This window comes from Thamnophis sirtalis, unplaced genomic scaffold, assembly GCF_051295495.1.
Source record: "Thamnophis sirtalis isolate CommonGarterSnake01/CBP01778 unplaced genomic scaffold, rThaSir2_p1.2 scaffold_9, whole genome shotgun sequence".
NCBI lineage: Eukaryota > Metazoa > Chordata > Lepidosauria > Squamata > Natricidae > Thamnophis > Thamnophis sirtalis.
Window position 1 is genome coordinate 18,566,123 of NW_028261389.1, and position 21,435 is coordinate 18,587,557.

Consider the following 21,435-nt stretch of genomic DNA (forward strand, 5'->3'; position numbering starts at 1 on the left):
AGTTCTTGTGTTTCCCTTCCCTTCCTTTGGGTTTGTGTGCCGCCCTGAGTCCCGCTGGGAATAGGGCGGCATATAAATAAAATTAACCTTGAACCTTGAACCTTGTTGGGGTGTGTGTGTTTGGGGATTGTCATGTGTGTTGGGCCTAGTGTCTGGGTGTTATGTGAATTTCGTTGTATGTGTGTGCTGTGTATATATGTACAATGACGACAAAGTTTATATTATATATATTATTTTCTCAAACAATCCCCAAACATCTACACATCACTCTTTGAAATATGCTATGCATTCCACAATCATATCATTCTTCCACCTCATCTTCATAAATGTATTATCTTCTACCAGTGTTTTCCTTTCCTTTAATGTAATAATCCTGGATTATTATATTATTATCAGTAGCTTTTGAAGATCAGCACTCAACTCCAAAGTCAGTAATATAGAACTGAATATGTCAAGCCTGCCCCGCCCATGGAATTTGCAGGTCTCCTAATTTAAATAATAATTCATTTTTAGTGGAATCTGATGAAATGGGCCAAATTGTGAGATATGAAATTACTGCCAAGATATTCGACAATATATAAAGATTTCCCAAGATGTGGATCATGTATATCTGTAAATTTATATAAGGTCCTACCCTCGTGGACCATAGATGGGGAATTTATGTTTTAGATTACATCTTCCTGTGCCATTCTTTCGCTATCTGAAAGAGAAGAATTATCTACCCTGTTTCCCTGAAAATAAGACCTCCCCAGATCGGGCTTTTGAGTGCATGCGCTAAAATAAGCCCTCCTCCCCCCAAATAAACCCTCCCTGAAAATATTGCAACACATCAGCAGCCATGAGGTGATCATGTTCGCCACACTTCAAAAATAATAAGACCTCCCCGAAAATATGGCCAAGTGCTTATTTCTGGGGTCAAAAGAAAATAACCTGTCTTATTTTGGGGGAAACACGGTAAATGATTATGGATATCATTCAAAAAACGCCACCCTATGATTGGTTGGTCACTCATAATAACCACGAGACCCATTTAATTTTGCAACTATAGAAAGGGAAAATTCATGTTCATCTCCCAGTTGAAATGATGACTAACTACAAAATAATTAGGAATTACTCATTTCCCATCAGAATAAAGTTTCATTTAAATCCCACAGTCCAAAAAATTTAAATGTCACACAGCCCACGAGCGTTGATTTTGCTCTCCTGATGTACTAGCCTGTTCTTTTTTGTTTACAGTATAACTTTTCTCAGTAACCCAATATTGTATCTGAACATTTTTCATCATAGGAGTCTGTCTTTTGGATTGCCTTCTCATCTGCATTCTTTGCATAATTATTTTTCCCCCTTCTGGCTCATTAGACGCTGAGTTTTGAAAATAATCATCCCCCCACCCCCACTTAGCTAGCTTCTTTTTGTGTTTGTTTGTTGGTTTATTGGATTTATATGCCGCCCTTCTCCCAAAGGACTCAGGGCAGCGTACAACATTAAAAAAAACACATATTACAAAAGTTAAAAAGGAAATTAGAGTATCCAAACCCAATTAATATTGACAATAACATTTAAAAAATTAGATTAAAATTAACAATTAAATCAATCATTTATTTTATTTTGTTCAGGCCAGGTCGGCTTGCTGGAAAAGCCAACTTTTTAGGGCGCGTTGGAAGGACCGGAGGTCGGGGATTATGCGAAGCTCCGGGGGCAGCTCATTCCAAAGGGAAGGCGCTCCCACAGAGAAGCCTCTCCCCCTGAGGGTCGCTAGCCGACACTGTCTGGCCGATGGCACCCTGAGGAGGCCAACTCTGTGGGATCGCACTGGACGGTGGGATGATGTTGATTTGGATTTTTCTCTCTGACTTGAAATATAAGAAGCACTGCAGAGTTGCCAGTGTTGAAATAGAAATTCAACATCTCTTATTACCTTTACATTTCTAGTGGTTTATTTTGACTACTGTCTTCTTACTGTAGTCGTTGGCTGCACCAATGTTTGCAATTCCTTCCAGCTTACTAAGGAGCTGCTTTGCTCCGAAGCGTTGTACAAGCCTAGGAGTCGGCAGCCAAAGAAACGGAACAAATTAATAACAAATTAATATGATTATAACAGCAAGCAGGTATTTAATTAAGGGCCCTGTTGGAGCAGTGATTTGAATGCAGTATTTCAGGCTAATTTTGCCTACAGCCAGGGAGTTCGATCCTGATCGGCTCAATATTGAGTCAGCCTTCATCATTCCGAGATTGGTAAAATGAGGACCCAGATTTTGGGGGGCAATATAGTGACAGAGAGGGACGCGGTGGCTCAGTGGCTAAGATGCTGAGCTTGTCGATCAGAAAGGACAGCAGTTCGGCAGTTTGAATCCCTAGCACTGCATAACGGAGTGAATTCCTGTTACTTGTCCCAGCTTCTGCCAACCTAGCAGTTCTAAAGCATGTAAAAATGCAAGTAGAAAAATAGGAACCACCTTTGGTGGGAAGGTAACAGCCTTCCATGCGCCTTCAACATTTAGTTATGCCAACCACATGACCACAAGCCATCTTGAGTTGCCGCCCCCTAGAGTCGGGAGCAACTAGCACATATGTGCAAGGGGAACCTTTACCTTTACTTATAGTGACATTTGTAAGCCACTTAGAGAATGCTGCAAAGCATTATGGAGCTGTATAAAAGTCGAAGTGCTATTGCTATTGCTAATTAAAAGAATACCATGCTAGAAACTTTTAATTGAGTATTTGGCTGGCAAGTCCAGATTAGTGCCTGTTGTTCATTAGCAATATTGAACCTACCTTATCTTTTCATGAGCATATCATGGATTATGTAGGATTCCTCTTTGTCCCTATGCTTCAGGCCGAATTCTGTTTTTGCTTCTTTGTTTTGTAGTTAGCAGTCCATCTTTCTATCCTTGTTTCAGAATGCCCATCAATCTTATCCCATGAACCTCATCTGTCATTTTCTCATATTCCTGCATGTCCCATTAATTTTTTTTTGCCTTTTGCCTAATCCTTCATTCTCCCAAGTCCTGTCCAAAGCTTTTTACCTTTGACTGATATTCTCATTTCAAATTTCTGACACCTTTGGTGATTTACCTGAGCTACTCTTACTCACCTGTCTTTCTCTTCAGTTGCTTCTTTGCTTGTTTTAAGCAAACTATAGTTTAATGAAGTCATTTCCAAGCTGCATCCTTTAGAGGTGCTAGATTTGAGAGATTCTGTGAGTTTGCCCTAGCATATCTGTTTTTACCTCTTTGAAATTGTTGAAGAGTAAAGGAGGTGACATTAAATTTTAAAAAAATCACAAGCTTAAGGGGTTCAGTTTTCCCTAAACTAAGCCCTATATTTAGTCTTTTATAGAGAATATGTAAGCAAGCCACATTAAAAAATATTGGGGCATGTGAGCAAGTTACTCTGTGTTGCTACATTTTGCCCTTTTAAAAAAAGCTATAAATTTTATATTACATTTTCCAAAATTCCAAAACTTAATATCGAGCAGCTGTGTGGCAACACCCAGTTGACTTTGGCTCATCTTAAAAACCTAATCTTGGGTGGACCTGGCTATACTTGGATGGAAAACAACTAGCAAATGCTTGAGCTTCAGGCTAGACAGGGAAGTTTTTTTTAAAAGGACCCCAGAAGGCAGCAGTAGCAAATCACTTCTGTATTGATTCTAGGAAAACCAGATAGATGTGCCCATAAAGCCACCAGGAGTGTAAATGGACTACTAAAAAAGAAATTTTACATCACTGAAATCACTTTCCTAATTGCAGATCTGTTGGTTTATTAGACCTAAATTGTATGTTTATTCTCGTCGGAAGCATCACAATTAAAATAAGGCATAGTATTTGACGTAAAATTGAAGATATCAAATACAATATTAAAAAATATGTGTACAAATTAAACATGTTGCCAGAAACTAGCAACATTAATTGCGTTCTGATGCACAGCCATGAGGTCCTCAAATGTACACTGATCAGGACCTAAATTTATAACTTTGCAGTCATTAGTAATATTGATAGAAAAATACACTCTTAAGGTTTTTGTAAAGATTGAGGTTAAGGCTGTATTTTGACATGAAAATTAACTCTGGTTTACAGAAGAATGAGTCTTGAGGTTGCACGTTCCATTCAATCACATTTTTCCCGAGATAGACAATTAAAAAATAACCTTGAAACTTCCCTTGGTGGAAAAATATGTTTGGATTCAAATGTAATTTGTTATTTTTTTTAAAAAAGACAACTATTCGAGGAATGGAATTTATTTTATATCATTAAAAAACCTTTATCTTCCACTATAGCAGAGGTGGGTTTCTACTGGTTCGGACTGGTTCAGCCAAGTAGGTAGTATCAGCCATCTTGTTTTTTGCTGCTGTGCATGCGCAGAAGCTTTTTTTAACCTACTGTGCATGTGTGCATAGCGCGCATCAAGTGCGCATGTGCCCGAAGCGCATCCCTGAGTGAACCGGCAGTAGAAGAAGCCGGAACCCACCCCTGCACTATAGGTTTCTCACAACAAGTGTCAGTCTCTAGTAGACGATGTTCTTGAAAAGCTAAGCAGAATTAATGTTGAATGAGAGACTATCAGGAGATCCTAAAAGATGCGTTGTTGCTAAGATTTTAATTACATAGCCTCCAAATCTAGATAAAACATGTTGCTCTTGTTTTGTAGTTAGATTAACTTCTTTTAGCAAGCTGATAGGAAGCCTTGTGGCGGTCTGATGAAGGAAGCGATAAGGAAGGCCTGTCAAACTAGCGGCCCGTGGGCCAGATACGGCCTATGCAGGCCACGCCCACCCTAGCTCTGCAAAGGCAAAAAAATCCAGATATGTCACGATACAGCCTGATACGTCATGACCCAGACCACAATGCGATGGGGTTTGACATCCCTGTGATAAGGGATCCTAAGGCATATATTTCATCACAATATGGCAGCCAGTAAATCATTATACATTCAGAATACAGAATGAAAGCGTTCGAAGGGACTTGGGCGTCGTCTAGTCCAACCCCCTGAAACCTAAACCATTTTGAGCATTCAGAACTGTTTAAAATGATATGTCTGAGGGCCACGTAAAAGCGAGATGGGCAGGTATATAAATCAAATAAAGAAATAACGAGTAAGTAAAGGTTGTCATATCAATCTGTTTCCGTGTTCAGTAAAAATGGAATACAAAAAAGGTTTGATGTGATGGCTCATCAGCATAACATGGGAGTGAATATTTTGACTTAAATGAGCAGCAAATGTGAGGGAAGACGGCTTTTGAAGGAAAGGGGGGGTGGGGGGAAGCAGCACATACATCAAAAAATCTGCTGCCTCAGAAGATGGCACAGCTTTCCTAGAATAAAGACTGACATGTTTGAAGGTCATTTCACAGTGTGGTGCTTTGGATTCACAGCGGAAAAAGGGTTTTGGAGTTCTGAATGTAGTATCCGTCAGCAACTTTTTCTGTGCAGGGGGATGCAGGTACTTTTAAGAAAATGCACAGGAGTGCAACATGGGTGCTTCCATTTTTGTCTGAAATCCATTTATGCCTTTGCACTGCACAGCCTTGCTTTTTGCAAAGAAACCATTTTAAAGGGCAAGAATAGGTAGCACTATATTGCCTCATTAAAACAAAGAGAGGTTATAACAACAGGGGATTGTTAAAACATTGTTATGGATTACCTGATATACCAATAAACACCAGAGACTTTTTATCTTGTGCTAAAGTGAAGGGAGCAGGAATGCATTTATGCATGAATTTGTTTTCCATTCTTTGCAGGTCTTTTATTGCAAACTAATGGATGAAGCTAACCGGGGATCATTTCCGTCTGAAGTTGTTAATAAAATATTTTCCAACATTTCATCCATCAATCAGTTCCATAGTCAGTTCTTACTACCTGAGCTTGAGAAAAGAATGCAAGAATGGTAAGCATGGTTGCAAATTGTTGAAGGACAGTTTGAAAAATAGCATGGACATCATCCCCGCCCCCAGTAGGAGATTATTCCCATAATCTCCTACCGCAAGAAGCATTTAACCTTGTGCAGGGGTGTCAAACTCACGTCATCATGGCGGTGTCACGTGGCGTATCGGGAATTCGCTAAACTGGGTGTGGCCGTGGCCAGCGTGTGAAAGCATCCGGCCCACAGGTTGGGAAGTTTGGCAACCCTGACCTTCTGTAATTGAAATTCTTCATGAAAAAACCCTGGAAATATAATATCCCATTGCCTTAATACCTGTCCTCCCATATGTGCAGATATCCAAAACATATAGATTGCAATATTGGAGTAGGTGAGATCAATCTGTATTTGTAGAATAAAAAAGATCAACTTCTACATCATGAACTGGATGTTTGTTTAAATATGTTAAGAGAAATATACTTGGTCAATCTGTGAGTTGGATTGTCTTCCTTTAAAAAAAAAAACACACTTGTTTTCTCTCAACTCAAAACTAGATCATATACTTCAGTCCTGCTCAGCCCACTGATCCCCAATATGTTAATAGACACTCCATTGAGTAGAAAAACACAGAGGTAGGATGACTGTACAGATTCTCCTTGTGTAATCTTTCCTGTTGTGGAATATTAGTTACAACTTTGAGAAATGCTTGTGTCTCCCTTACGAATGATCAGTATAGAGGATAAAATCGTTCATAAAGTATAGGTGTTGGCTCCTGAACAATTAGAGTCTGCTGCTGTGGGAGTCTAATTAATTGAAAAGATGAGTGCTTTTCGTGATAGGCTTTCACTAAAAGCACCTGTAATAAATTGTAATCATCACAATTGAGAATATGAGTTTGAGTCTGAAAATCCTTTGGCAAGATTATGATTGTCATGCATAAATAGGCATTAAGGTAGGCAAACTAACCCATTGACAAAGAATTTCCAGTACTAAAAGGCCCATGGTAAGCATCGCTACTTGACTTTTAACAGGTTTTTCATGTGTCGTTGCTTTTTTTCTTCTATTTAGGGACACCAACCCCAGAATCAGTGATATTCTGCAGAAACTGGCTCCTTTTCTCAAGATGTATGGAGAGTACGTGAAGAACTTTGACAATGCAATGGAGCTGGTGAAAACTTGGACGGAGAGATCGCCTTGTTTCAAATCCATTATTCAAGATATTCAGGTAATACATTGTCTGTATGTAGTATGTGTGTGTGAGTGAGAGAAATAATGATTTCATCACAGACACACAGTCACACACACACACCAATAGCATTTCATTTTGTTGCATGGTATAGTGTAGGGGTGTCAAACCCAAGGCCCACGGGCCAGATCTGGCCCACAGGGTACTTAGGTCTAACCCATGGGGCCACCCTGGAAATAGCGAAGGACCTGCCCGCAGTTACTCTGCCAATGAAAATGGAGTTCGGGAGTGCTGCGCACTGCCCTCCCTGGCTCTGTTTTCTGCCATGATGGCCTTCCCTCTGCCAGCTAAAACAAAGGTCCATTTTTGTTTGCAGAGGGCCATTGCAGCTGAAAACAGAGCACAGGAAGGCCCCTAGCCTGCCCAGGCCACCACCACAGATGCCCCAGACACAAGTGACATCAAGCTGGCCAAGATCAAACACAACTCTGATGCGGCCCTCAATGAAATCGAGTTTGACACCCCTGATATAGTGCATATAGCCTTCTGGAAACAATTTGGAAATGCATATAATGCATTACTGTAACACGCTCTACATGGGGCTGCCCTTAAAGAGTGTTTGAAGACTTCAGTTAGTCCAGAACGCAGCCGCACGAGCAATTGTGGGTGCACCTAGGAACACCCACGTCACACCTATCCTCCGCGAGCTGCACTGGCTACCCATTAGTCTCCGGACCCGCTTCAAGGTGCTGGTCGTAACCTATAAAGCCCTACATGGCATCGGACCTGGGTACCTGAGAGACCGCCTCCTGCCGATTACCTCCCTCAGACCGATTAGATCTCACAGGTTAGGTCTCCTCCGGATTCCACCTGCCAGCCAATGTCGGCTGGCGACTCCCTGGGGGAGAGCCTTCTCTGTTGCAGCTCCCGCCCTCTGGAATGACCTCCCCGTGGAGATCCGGACCCTTACTACCCTCCCGGCCTTCCGCAAAGCCACCAAGTCCTGGCTGCTCCAGCAGGCCGGGGGGCTTGTGAAACATCCAGCCCCACGGAAATTGTGAATGTTGTGTTTTTAAAGTGTTGTCTTTGTCTATTTATCCCCCTTCCCTTGTCTATTGTGAGCCGCCCGGAGTCCTTCGGGTGTGGGCGGCATACAAGACAAATAAACTATAAACTAACTATAAACTATATAAGTGTCCAATACTCTACCCATGAAGTGGTAAACTTAAGTTGTCTAAAATGTAGGTCATACGTGGCTAATAAAAACTAGGAGATCTAAAATTCCTCGGAATCAAAATGATTAAAGTTGAGGACTACCTGTTGTGTATAAGATGTATATTAACAGTTTCCTTTCTTTTCTTTTTTTCTAGAAACAGAAAGTTTGCGGAAATCTGACTTTGCAGCATCACATGCTAGAACCTGTACAACGAATCCCAAGATATGAGATGCTGTTGAAGGATTATTTGAGAAAATTACCTGCAGATTCTCTAGATTGGAAAGATGCTGAAAGTAATATTTGTGGGCATTGGGCATGAAGCAAAAGAGGAACTATTTTACAGCTCGCTATTTTCCTTTGGGTTGTCCGGATGGGAAAAAAAATATTATTTTCTCTTGCATGTCGGTTGTGTGCTGAAATGCAAGAGAAAATAAGTACATCAGCATATCAGTATGCATTTTCTTGCATACTGATACGCTGTATTAAGTTTTAAATTGTGATGAGTGTTGCGATTGTCATTAACTAGTTGTAATTTTAAAGGTATTCTTTTTAAACTGCGTTTTTCAAAAAGGGGTTTCCACTCCCCCCCCCCCCCGAAAAAAATGATTTCATTCATTTCATTCCAAGAATGCTCACGGTAGTTTTGTGCAGGCATTTAAATTAAGGATTAGTGTGTTAATTCAAACCACAGAAAGATATATGTTATGATTATTTTTCTAAAAATCTGTTTCCCCAACTAAATTAATAGACTCTGTTTTTCTGAAATTTGAATAAGGAGGCTAAGATTAGTTTTCCTTCAGCATAGTAGCAGGGCTGGTCATATCCTTGCCTTTAATTGACCTCCGCAGATTTCATTCAGTGTCAAAAAGACAAGCACAGCAGTCATTTTCATACTTATGTCAGTTTGAAGTGACTGAGCTGGCAGTGACAAGTTGAATTAGTAGCTGGATTTGCATTTTACACACAGCAGAAAAATTATTCTGCCAAGGGCTTGTTTTATGAGCCAAGGTGGCGCAGTGGTTAAATGCAGCACTGCAGGCTACTGCTAGATCAGCAGGTCAGCGGTTCAAATCTCACCGGCTCAGGGTTGACTCAGCCTTCCATCCTTCCGAGGTGGGTAAAATGAGGACCCAGATTGTTGGGGGCAATATGCTGACTCTCTGTAAACCGCTTAGAGAGGCCTGAAAGGCCTATGAAGCGGTATATAAGTCTACTGCTATTGCTATTGCTATTAATGTTTCATTTCAGTAAAAGATGCATTATCATGACCATTTAATATTCAATATATCTATGTTCACTGCAAGAAGTCTCTCTTGCTCTGACTTTATACTTTGTACTTATATGAAAAGCTAATTCTGGGGAAACTTGCTATGCTATACAGTATGTGGCTATTTAATTTAATTTGGCAGCTTTAAAAAAAATACAGGATATACGCAAGTTAGCGTTTAAAATATTAATTTACATGTTAAGGAATGAGAATTAATCTTTTTTATTTACCATTTCTTCCCTAGAGTCCTTGGAAATTATATCCACAGCTGCAAGTCACTCTAACAGTGCCATCCGGAAAATGGTAAATAACTTATTTGCCATTTTCTGTTTGCAGAATATGCATTTTGGTTCTTATTACAGGTGGTTTTCAGCTTGCAACCATAGCTGAGCCCAAAATTTCATTGCTAAGCAAGAGAGCTGCTAAGTGAGTTTTGCCCCATTTTAAGAGCTGAAGTGGCGCAGTGGTTAAATGCAGCACTGCAGGCTACTTCAGCTGACTGCAGTTCTGCAGTTCGGCTGTTCAAATCTCACCGGCTCAGGGTTGACTCAGCCTTCCATCCTTCTGAGGTGGGTAAAATGAGGACCCAGATTGTTGGGGGCAATATGCTGACTCTGTAAACCGCTTAGAGAGGGCTGAAAGCCCTATGAAGCGGTATATAAGTCTAACTGCTATTGCTATTGCTATTATGACCTTTCTTGCCATAGTTGTTAAGTGACTCTGGCTTTCCCATTGACTTTGCTTGCCAGAAAGTCACAAAGGCAGAGGTGGAAATTTTGAGTAGTTCGGAGAGCTGGTAAATACCACCTCTAACTGGCCCTGCCCCCATTTATTCTCTGCCTCCCAAGTCCCAGCTGATCAGGAGGGAATGGAGATTTTATAGTATCCGTCCCCTGCCACGCCCACCAAGCCACACCATGTCCATCAAGTCACACCCACCAAGCCACGCCATGCCCATCAAGCTACACCCACAGAACCGGCAGTAAAAATTTTTGAATCCAAGACTGCACCAAGGTGAGCACATGACCCCAGGACACTGCAACTGTCATAAAGACATTTGCCGAGTGTCCAAATTTTTATCAAGTGACCCTGGGGATGCCGCAGTGCTCATACGTGTGAAAAACAGAGATGAGTCTCTTTTTCAGTGCCATTGTAACTTCAAATAGTCACTAAACAAATAGTTGTAAGTCAAGGACCACCTGTATTTAAATCGTATGGACAACTATCAATTTTATGGACGCCTAACTGAGAAATACTATTTGTATCATAATAATACATTTGTTTCCCCAAAAGTCCTTACACTCTTCACAAGGGCAATTAATGCAATTGCCATTTGTTTTGCTTGCTCCTGACTTTGTCATGGATGATTGCCCCCAATGAAACTGCTTCGTTACGCTATTCTTCGAGAACTTTTCTTGTTTTTGTAGGTGACCAGTATTTTGGCTTTTCTAATTTTAGGGAAACATGATGTTCTCTGGCTTTGGCTTTCAGGAGAAAATTGTATAACTACTATAAGTGAACAGAATAGCTACACAATATACACGATGAAACATCTTTTTATGTGTTATATTTATAGAGAGTGTTTGTGAATTTCTAAATCAATCTATATCAATCTGTATAAATAAAGATTCTGCATAATTCAATATATATAAATAAACCAGTGTTTCTCAACCTTGTCAACTTGAAGATGTCTGGACTTCAACTCCCAGAATTCGCTGGCTGGGGAATTCTGGGAGTTGAAGTCCAGACATCTTCAAGTTGACAAGGTTGAGAAACACTGAAATAAACGAATTATCTCCTTCTTGTGATGATCCTCACCATAACCCATGAGGCTGCTGGTGTAGAAAAGGAGCAGGCAGAGCTGGGGTGGTGGTGGAATTAAACATGTTATTAGAATCCTTACGTTGCCACAAACAATCCAAATTCAACCCCTCTTGAATTCCGTTGATCCTTATATGACGCCAATTTAATATTGAACTTCAGATGACTAGATTCTTATGTATATGCTTTTCATAAACTAGTTGCAAGCAGCTTGAATCAGTGTTGTCATTTGTTTTATTTTGATGAAAAAGGAAAATTTGAAGAAGTTGCTAGAGGTGTATGAAATGTTAGGAGAAGAAGAAGATATTGTCAATCCTTCAAATGAACTGATAAAAGAAGGGCAAATACTTAAGCTTGCTGCTCGCAACACATCAGCTCAAGAAAGATATCTCTTCTTAGTAAGTATTTTCTTCCATGTTTGTGCAGGTGAAGGGGAAGTGCTATTTCAGTGCTGTGGTTTTTCCTACAAAGAAAGATTTCCAAGTAGTTCTTTTTCGAGTAAAATGTTCCTAATTGTTCTTAACATAACTTGTGAAGTAATGCTAAACATGAACATACCCTTACACTTCAGACAGCACCAGGAATCATGGTTGATCCTAACCAGGACTAATGTTGATGCAATAAAAGGCTGAAACATGGTTAAATGCGAAAAGGCACTTATGCATAATTGAGAAAGGAGACTTCCTAGTTTGCAAGTGGAAGGTTACAAGAAAGCAGTGTGGAGCATTTGTGTGGGGGTCAGAGATGCTAATACATTCAAATCAGGGGTGGGTTTCTCGCCCCGTTTCAACCGGTTCCGGCGGCGTCCTCATGCATGCGCGTGGTGCACGCATGCATACTAGTGTCTGTGCGATGCTCCAGCTGCTCCTGGAGGATCGCGCAGGCGCTGTATGCATCCTGCGCATGCGTGGAAGTGCAGAACTCGTCAAAACCGGGTAAGAAGCGCGGGCGGGCGGCTGGACCCTTCGCCGTTCCCGGAAGTTACTTACTTCTGGGTTCGCCGACCAACCGGTTCGCAGGGACCGCCGCGAACCGGTTGAAACCCACCCCTGATTCAAATACATAAGTCCATTAGTAACAGGATTCCTTTGCAATTGTCCACCAGGCTAGCTTCTCTTCATCCTGTGTCTCCTACCTTTGAATGAGAAGTAGTGAATGATATGTTTAAGTAGTAGTAGGTGACTCAGTGGCTAAGATGCTGAGCTTGTCGATCAGAATGGTTGGCAGTTCGGCAGTTCAAATCCCTATTGCCGCATAACAGAGTGAGCTCCCGTTACTTGTCCCAGCTTCTGCCAACTTAGCAGTTCGAAAGCATGTAAAAATGCAAGTAGAAAAATAGGAAGCACCTTTGGTGGGAAGGTCACAGCATTCTGTGTGCCTTTGGCATTTAGTCATGCTGGCCACATGACCACAAAGACATTTTCAGACAGCGCTGGCTCTTCGGCTTTGAAACTGACATGAGCACCATCTCCTAGAGTCGGGAACGACTAGCACATATGTGCGAGTGGAACCTTTACCTTTACCTTGTCCCATAGGAGGAAGAATGGCAGGATCTGGGGGCAAAATGAAAAGGGGGATCAGCCTAGAATGCCTATATAGCCACAAGCAGAGTAAGTCCAAGCTCCCCCCACCTTGAATTCCATGGATCCTTATTTAACTCCAAGCAGATGCTAACTATTAGTTGAGAAGATTCCTGTACATAGGCACGCATAGCAATAACTCAATTTAATTGGACTTTCATGTCTAGACCCACGCCTGATATGTGCCCATGGAAAACACTTAAATACCCTCTGTTAGTTTCAAAAGTATTTTTCTACTTTTTTCTGTCTTTGGTGAAGAGGAAATTATTATTTTTTTTACATTTGTATTCCAACCTTCTTCCTAAAAGTTGTGTTTATATTTAAACTGGGATTCAACTCTAGTCAGTCAATTTCTAGAAAAAATTCATATAACATAGATGTGGCTAAAATCCTTAGAACAATTTTTTTCTGTACTTAAAACTGTTCTCAGGAAATATTTCACACACTCTACACTCAAAATCAGCTATCCAGGCAAGAAACTTCTTTCTGTACTTTCAAAACCAAAGAACTTTTTTTTAAAAAAAAAAGTAAACATTAAACAAAATAAAATTGGCTTCATTACTTTAATGGTTTAATCCTTTATGAAATGTGTAATTAGTTTCCAAAACTCCTATTTTACACACTGGCAAATGTAACATTTATCTCAGGTTGTACTACATTGTATGTTGAAAGTGAACTATAACTAAGTGAATATCTTGGGAGGATTGTAGCAAAGTTAGTTGTGCTAACCACATCTTAATTAATATCTTTCTTATTTTTCTTTTGATAAAACAAAATTTATTGTTGTGGGGCATGGATAAGCACACGAGCGTGCCTACCGTCCCTGTACTACTGTCCCATTTATACATAAACTTTTTATGCGTTTATGGTTATGTTTTGCTTATTTATATCCATTTATTTGTGCCATTTTAATGTGTTTTAATACTTGTTGACAAATGAATAAATAAACTTTTACATTGGAGAGTGAATGTTTTTGTTTAATAAAAGCCACTAATTACAATTATGGATACTAATGTCTTTTGGTGTATTGTTTTTTTCCCCCCAGTTCAATAACATGTTGCTGTACTGTGTACCAAAATTCAGCTTAGTGGGATCTAAGTTTACAGTCCGGACCAGAGTTGGCATTGATGGTATGAAGATTGTAGAAACCCACAATGAAGAATACCCACACACTTTTCAAGTGTCTGGGAAAGAAAGAACTTTAGAGTTGCAGGCCAGGTAAGAAGTGAGTTTAAGACTGTTGCTTGAAGTGTAGTCACACTAAAGTAAAAGTTTAGAGTCCTGGAACAGACATATTGAAAACTGGCATATATCTGATCTGCATTTCGAAAGCACTAGTTCTTTTCATTCTTCTTAGTGAAATTCAAAATGCTTGATTGAAAGGACATGATAGGTTTTAAACAGAGATGGATTGCAAATCCCAGCACTACCAGTTCGCTCATGCTAGTGCGTAGACTCGTGCATGCGCATAACGCATGCACAGAAGCGTCCGGGCAGATGGGTGGGGCCTCCCACCGCCATTACCGGTTCAGCTGAACTGGGCCAAACTGGGAGCAACCCACCTCTGGTTTTAAGCCATCATTTTCAAACTTGGCAACTTTAAAAAGTGTGGACTTCAACTCCCAGAATTCCTCAGCCAGCATGCTGCTAGCATTTCCCAGCTGACTTTTTGTTGATGTTTGACCTTTCCCCTAATCTTAGCCAGGTCACAGTTAGATACAGTTAATCTTCAATTTAAAACCATTTGTTTAATGACCATTCAAAGTTATAACAGCACTGAAGAGACTTAGGACTGTTTTTCACACTTACAACTGTTGCAGCATCCCCATGGTCACATGATCAAAATTCGGGCACTTGGGATCATGTGATCACCATTTGTAACCTTCCCATTCAAGCAGAGTCAAAGGGGGGAGCTAAATTTGCTTAATGGCTGTATAATTCACTTAATAACTGTAGGGATTCACTTAAAATGGTTGTAAAATGGGGGGGGGGAACTCTTAACAATTTGCCTTGCTTAACAATAGAAATTGGGGGGCTCGATTGCAATCATAAGTTGAGACATTCCTGTACAATTAGATGAATGTCCAATTTCAGTGGAAATTTTGAACAGAAGTGATCAAGTTTCATGCTTGAGAATCTAGAGATCCCAGAATAACCTGTATTAAAATTAGAAAAATGACTTGGAACATTCCACTATTGAAACCAAATAAATCCTTCTGGTAGGTTGAAGAAACATACTTACTAGATGTAGTTAATGCTGTTAATTGAATTCTATTCGTATTAAATACCATGGAATATTATTTAATAGTCATGTTTGTTTGTTTGTTTATAATTAGTGGATTGCAGGATGCTTGTCTCTATGATGTGAAGAGTTTCTTTAGGGTCCTTCCCATAGTACATAATCTCTTCTGCTTTTTAATGAGCATGAATAAAAATGCTAGATAAATGTTTGTAACGCCAGCTACATCTTTCTTCTTATGTTACTGAGCACATGCCTTATACCGATAAACAGTAATCTTCTTCATCCCCATAAAAATTGCATTAGTTTGCCCTAAGGATTTCCTTTACCAGAAGAATTTGTCTTTGTTTGATTCCACTAGAGTGCAAATTGATGCTTGTGGTTATAAGATGCATTTTGTTATAGAGATGATTGCTTCCTGGTGATCTCATAGAGCCATTAACTGCAACCTTGTGAGAATCAGAGCTTAATGTTTGATTAGATCAATTTGTACAGTCTCTATCTGTACTTCTGAGTCTTAAATTGCCCAGAGTATTACCTTACTAAACCTCCCCATGTTCTACCAGTTGACACAGATGATAAGACTTATTTTATCATGCAAGCTACTCACAGTCTGGAACTATGGAATGGAACCATTGGTCTGTTTAGTAGTTACTCTGATTCCATGAGCAATGAAAGTAAAGGCCAAGTCATCAAGGTTTCCTCCTTTGATGTCCTGGAAAATATGGCGTCCCATAGGCATTCCTATAAACATAGGTATCCCTTTGATTATGTGAATATTTGATGGCAAAACTATTATTTGGAAGTAGCAGGGTGCAACTCTATAAAGCAGCTACTGCGTGCAACTGTTTGGATCCTTGCATATTCCAAATATCTTTTTGCTTTCAAATCTGCACAGCCTTAGTTTTAAAAAAAATCATTTCATTCTGCAAACTGAAAGCACCAGAGCGCTAACTTCCAGGGAGTGCTATATTATATTAAGTCACCTGCAGTGGAACTGTTAATGTTTCACTACAGAAGACTTAGATAATATGGAAGCAATCGCTTGAGTGAAAGCTTGGTGACAATGTTCACTTCTCAGTACAATTCAGATCCAATAGCTACAGCTTTAAATGACTTTTCCGGAGGGTTTAAGGCAGGGGGCCCCAAATTTGGCAACTTTAAGACTTGTGGACTTGTGGAATTCTCCAGAATTCCGGGAGTTGAAGTCCACAAGTCTTAAAAGTTGCCAAGTTTGGGGACTCTTGGTTTAAGGGAAGATCAGAGAGGGGAGAAATCCAGCCCTGAATTGACCAGAACAATTTTCTAAATGTAAATGGAATTTGCATTCACACACGCAGAGTGCATTAGAAACATTATTCTGGTATACACACATATAAAGTATTATTCTGACCTCATTTCAGACGTCATATTCCAACAAAGGTTTAATTCACGGTTGAAAGGCATCAGCTTTTGAACCCAGGTTCCCAATTCTTGCCCCCCCCCCCGCTCCAGTGAGACATTTTTGTTGGTGTCTTTTTATATGCTTCATCATTTGTATGCCTTTCCATGTAAAATGGTTTTATAGCTTATTAAACAGTTTCTGAACATGTTTTTAACCCTTATCTCCAACTGTGTTCTTTAGCTCTGAACAAGACAAAGAAGAATGGATAAAGGTAAATAAATCTGGCTTGTTATATTCAAATCTGCAATAAATGTGCTAAGATTGATGCTTTATATGCAGCTAGGTAGCATAGCTATTGCTTTGCTGCTGCTGTCATGATTCTTTTGAAATTAAACTTCCAGTGTTTATTGTTTTAAAAAGTTAGTTAAATGGAATCCAGCATGCTTCTATCTCTAGTGTTCGTTTGGTCTGATATTCAATCATTTGTTCTTCGGTTATGTTAAACTTGATCTTCTTTTTCCATTTCATTGATTCCAGGCTCTTCAGAGTACGATAGATGCTTTTCAGCAAAGAAATGAAACATTCAGAAATGCAATTGCAAAAGAATACGATGACATGCCTATTGAGGTTTCTGTAAGTTGAGTGTAACTTTTGCATAGTTTAATGAAAAGAATTGAGAGTAACTTTTGCATAGTTTAATGAAAAGAATTGAGAGTAACTTTTGCATAGTTTAATGAAAAGAAGGACATTTAATGAAAAGAAGGACAATGGGAGACATGATAGCAGTCTTCCAATATCTCAGGGGTTGCCACAAAGAAGAGGGAGTCAAACTATTCTCCAAAGCACCTGAGGGCAGGACAAGAAGCAATGGGTGGAAACTAATCAAGGAGAGAAGCAATTTAGAACTGAGGAGAAATTTCCTGATAGTGAGAACAATTAATCAGTGGAACAGTTTGCCCCCAGAAGTTGTGAATGCCCCAACACTGCAAGTCTTTAAGAAGATGTTGGATAGCCATTTGTCTGAAATGGTATAGGGTTTCCTGCCTAGGCAGGGGGTTGGACTAGAAGACCTCCAAGGTCCCTTCCAACTCTGCTATTGTATTGTGTTGTGTTGTGTTGTGTTGTATTGTATTGTATTGTATTGTAAATATTGTATGTTGGTTGTGTTCAGATTAATTCAAATACCAGTTAGCCTGAACCGGTGCGAACCGGCAGAATACCATCTCTGAATTGTAGCTATGATCAGAAGCAATTCAAAATGATCATTCACACCATTTCTCAGTTTGCACATGGTTATATGAGGTAAAAGTCAAGAATGTGAGATCAGATAAGCATGTATTGTGTGACAGCCTGCTATTAACAGGCCCAAATAAGTTCTAAATCTTTCGTTCCAATTACTGTTCAGTCATGATAAGAGTTAACAAGAGTCTTGTCTTTTAAAAACTCTGTGTGACTTCCTGCTCAACATTTCTCACTCCTTTTTCTATTCCACATTATTTTTTAAAAAAACTGAATCAAAGGATAGTACATATGGTAATATTTGGAAAAGAAGCATTTCTTTAGAAAAAATTGAAAGAATTCCAGCAGGAGATATAAAGAAATGCCAGAGAGAGAGATACTATAATCACTGTCTATTCTTTATTCAGTGAACAAACAAAACATAAGAAACATTTAAATTTAGACTCCATTTCTAATTATCATACAACATAGCTGTCTTTTTGGTTAATCCATTTGTTCTGATCTTTGCAGAAATTCTCTTCATCCCCCTTCTTGCACACATAAAGAGTGCTGTGCTCATTTGAATATCTTTCCCTGGTTTAAAGTCTACTGTAGTTATGAGACTGAAGCCCAGCTGCCATGAATGTTAGGTTCCAAGTATCTCTCTTTTCTTTTCTGTTCTTGCAATTGCTAGCAGAATTTTTTTTTTGTATGGCTATTTTAATAGTTGGCGTTCCCTGCCTTTTCCTACATACTGGATTTGGTTATTACTAGCAAGGGAAAATGCAAAGCATCAAACTAATCTGGAATATCTTTCAATCCTAAAAAATATGCAGCTGTTGTTTATGGTAGCATCCACACCTGTTATTTAGTTTTAAGATTACCCTGTCATTCCACTGGAAAGGGGAGGGGGGAGAGGAGATAGAAAGAGAGAGATGTGAGACAAAGAGAGAGATGAGAAAAAGAGGTGAGAGAGAAAGAGAGGGAATGACAGATGAGAGAAGAGAGAGAAAGAGATATATGAAAGAAGAAACAGATATATGAGAGAGAGAGAAAGATAAGAGAGGGGGAGGAGAGAAAAGAGATGACAGAGAGAAAGAGATATGAGAGAGAAAGAGAGAGATTGGCAGAGATGAGAGAGAGAGAGAAAGAAAGATAGAGATTCAGAGAGAGATGAGAAAGAAAGAGATGAGAGAGAAAGAAAGATAGATTCAGAGAGAGATGAGAAAGAAAGAGATGAGAGAGAGAAAAAGATGAGAGAGAGAAAGAGATGAGAGAGAGAGAGCGATGAGAGAGAGAGAGAGAGAAGAAAGGGAGAGAATTACCTTTTCTTCTAATAATGTTCCACAATTTATTTATTTTTTCTTCCTTGGAGACTGCTGAGCTTGGGAAGAGAGCCCCAAGATGGATCCGAGACAATGAAGTGACTATGTGTATGAAATGCAAAGAGCCATTTAATGCACTGACAAGGAGGAGACATCATTGCCGAGCTTGTGGGCATGTAAGCACAAAGCCACATCTGCTGGTTAACAGTTGCTGAAGCTGCCAAAAACTTGTTCAGAAACTCCATCTGGTGATTGCTTTTAAATGCTGTTTTGTTTCAGCTGACACTTGCCATGGCAGAAAGTCAGAATTAGTTGTGAAGCAAATCTGCCGCCCCCTTATGGCCAATGCAGGAAATATTTCTGTAAATGGTTCCTTTTAACAATTGGAATGTTAAATTCATTTTAACATTTCATTTGATTGTGTTGCTGGTGCCCTTTATCAAATCTCTATTCTGAGCTGCCATAGGCTATTTGATCCTCTATTGCAATCTCCAATCATTATCCTTTAATGATAATCTGCAATAATTCAGCTGGTTTCAGGTTATCTTTGGAGATATTTTTCAGGGTACCAATTTAATCTCTGGTTGAAATAATGTTATTTCTGATACGTTTAATTGTGTAATTCATAGGCGTTAAGCTACATATTAATATTTTTGTGCACAATACTTTGGGAATACAGTATATGTCCTGACAGTTAGAACAATTAATTAGTGGAATAACTTGTCTGCAGAAGTTGTGAATACCCCAAACCTGGAAGTCTTTAAGAAGATGTTGGATTTGTCTTAAATGGTATAGGGTTTCCTGCCTAAGCAGGGGGTTAGACTAGAAGATGTCCAAGTTTCCTTCCAACTCTGTTATTTTGTTATTCTTTGAGTGATGGTACTAAATGTCCGAAGAATCCTGTTTTAGAACATTGGATGGATTTCATGTTTGGTTACTATTATTGTAAAATAAATTAATCCTTTATTAAAAATATCACCATGGCAAATGGGGTTTGAAAATGATGTTTGGAAGCAAACTGATGTTCCAAAGTAACTCAGTTTTTCCTTATCATTTTTTAAGGTGGTTTGCTGGAAATGTTCTGATTACAAAGCTCACCTTGAGTACGATGGCAATAAGCTGAACAAAGTCTGTAAAGATTGCTACCACATTATAACAGGGTGCACTGATAGTGAAGAAAAGAAAAAAAGAGGAATCTTGGAGGTATGAAATTTAAAGAATTAAAGTGTGTTGGATCTTGTTTATTGCTTATTTTACATTGCTTTGTATCTTTGTTGCCTGTCTCAATTTTGTTAACTTAAAATATTTTAATAAAATGATTTATGAAATTAAAAGTAAGACCACACATATTCTAATACTGCATCCAGTTTTGGACATCATATGATAAAAGAGAGACCGCCTGCTGCCAATTACCTCCCAAAGACCCATTAGATCACACAGGGTCGGCCTCCTCCGGGTTCCATCTACCAGCCAATGCCATCTGGCTACTACCCGGGGGAGGGCCTTCTCTGTGGCAGCTCCAGCCCTTTGGAATGAACTCCCCGCAGAGATTCAGACCCTCACCTCTCTCCAGGCCTTCCAAAAAGCCGTCAAAACCTGGCTGTGCTGGCAGGCCTGGGGTTGATGAGTTCCCCTCCCCTCTCGACCTGTGTGGCTGTGTGGTTCTTGGCTATTTTAACTGTTCTATGATCCCTTTCCCCTTTTGAGTTATTCGCCGCCCTGAGTCCCTCTCGGAAAAGGGCGGCATATAAATAAAACAAATCTAAATCTAATCTAAAATAGAGACTCTGGAAAGAGTGCAGAGAAGACCAATGAAGATGGATAGGGGGCTGGAAGCCAAAACATACAAAGAACTGGGAAGATAAGCAATGTAGAACATAGAAACTGGGTATGCGTAGTCTAGTGAAGAGAAGGACTAGGGGGTGACATGATAACAGTGTTCCAATATTTGAGGGGCTGCCACAAGGAAGAGGGAATCAAGTGATTTTCCAAAGCACCAGAAAGCAAGACAAGAAGCAGTGGATGGAAACTCATCAAGCAGAGAAGCAACCTAAAACTAAGGAGAAATTGCCTAACACTGAGAACAATTGACCAGCTTGCCTTCAAAAGTTTTAGGTGCTACATCAGTGAAGGCTTTTAAGAAGAGACTGGACATCCATTTGTCTGGCATGGTATAGGGTCACCTGATCGAATGGGGTTGTGTTAGTAAACCTCCAAGGTCCCTTCCAACTCTGTTATCCTGTTAAAATGACATTGATATTTCTCATATATATTTAAATTTGCCTGCAGTGAAGAAGGCACTGATGAGAACTAACTAGCTGTTCTGACCCCCCTCCGTCC

At 39.7% G+C, this 21,435-nt stretch overlaps 1 protein-coding gene across 3 annotated transcripts in view; it reads left to right on the forward strand.

Annotated features, from left to right (window-relative positions):
* Positions 1 to 21,435, forward strand: part of FGD4 (FYVE, RhoGEF and PH domain containing 4) — a 140,222-nt gene that overhangs the window by 114,460 nt on the left and 4,327 nt on the right. For all 3 annotated transcript variants that reach the window (XM_087722983.1, XM_087722982.1, XM_087722980.1), the window contains exons 6-15: positions 5,741 to 5,886; positions 6,928 to 7,084; positions 8,416 to 8,554; positions 9,773 to 9,831; positions 11,601 to 11,747; positions 13,975 to 14,147; positions 16,793 to 16,823; positions 17,090 to 17,185; positions 19,146 to 19,271; positions 20,158 to 20,298. In XM_087722983.1, the coding sequence (XP_087579109.1) occupies positions 5,741 to 5,886; positions 6,928 to 7,084; positions 8,416 to 8,554; positions 9,773 to 9,831; positions 11,601 to 11,747; positions 13,975 to 14,147; positions 16,793 to 16,823; positions 17,090 to 17,185; positions 19,146 to 19,271; positions 20,158 to 20,298 (1,215 nt within the window). The remainder of the gene's footprint in view (positions 1 to 5,740; positions 5,887 to 6,927; positions 7,085 to 8,415; positions 8,555 to 9,772; positions 9,832 to 11,600; positions 11,748 to 13,974; positions 14,148 to 16,792; positions 16,824 to 17,089; positions 17,186 to 19,145; positions 19,272 to 20,157; positions 20,299 to 21,435) is intronic.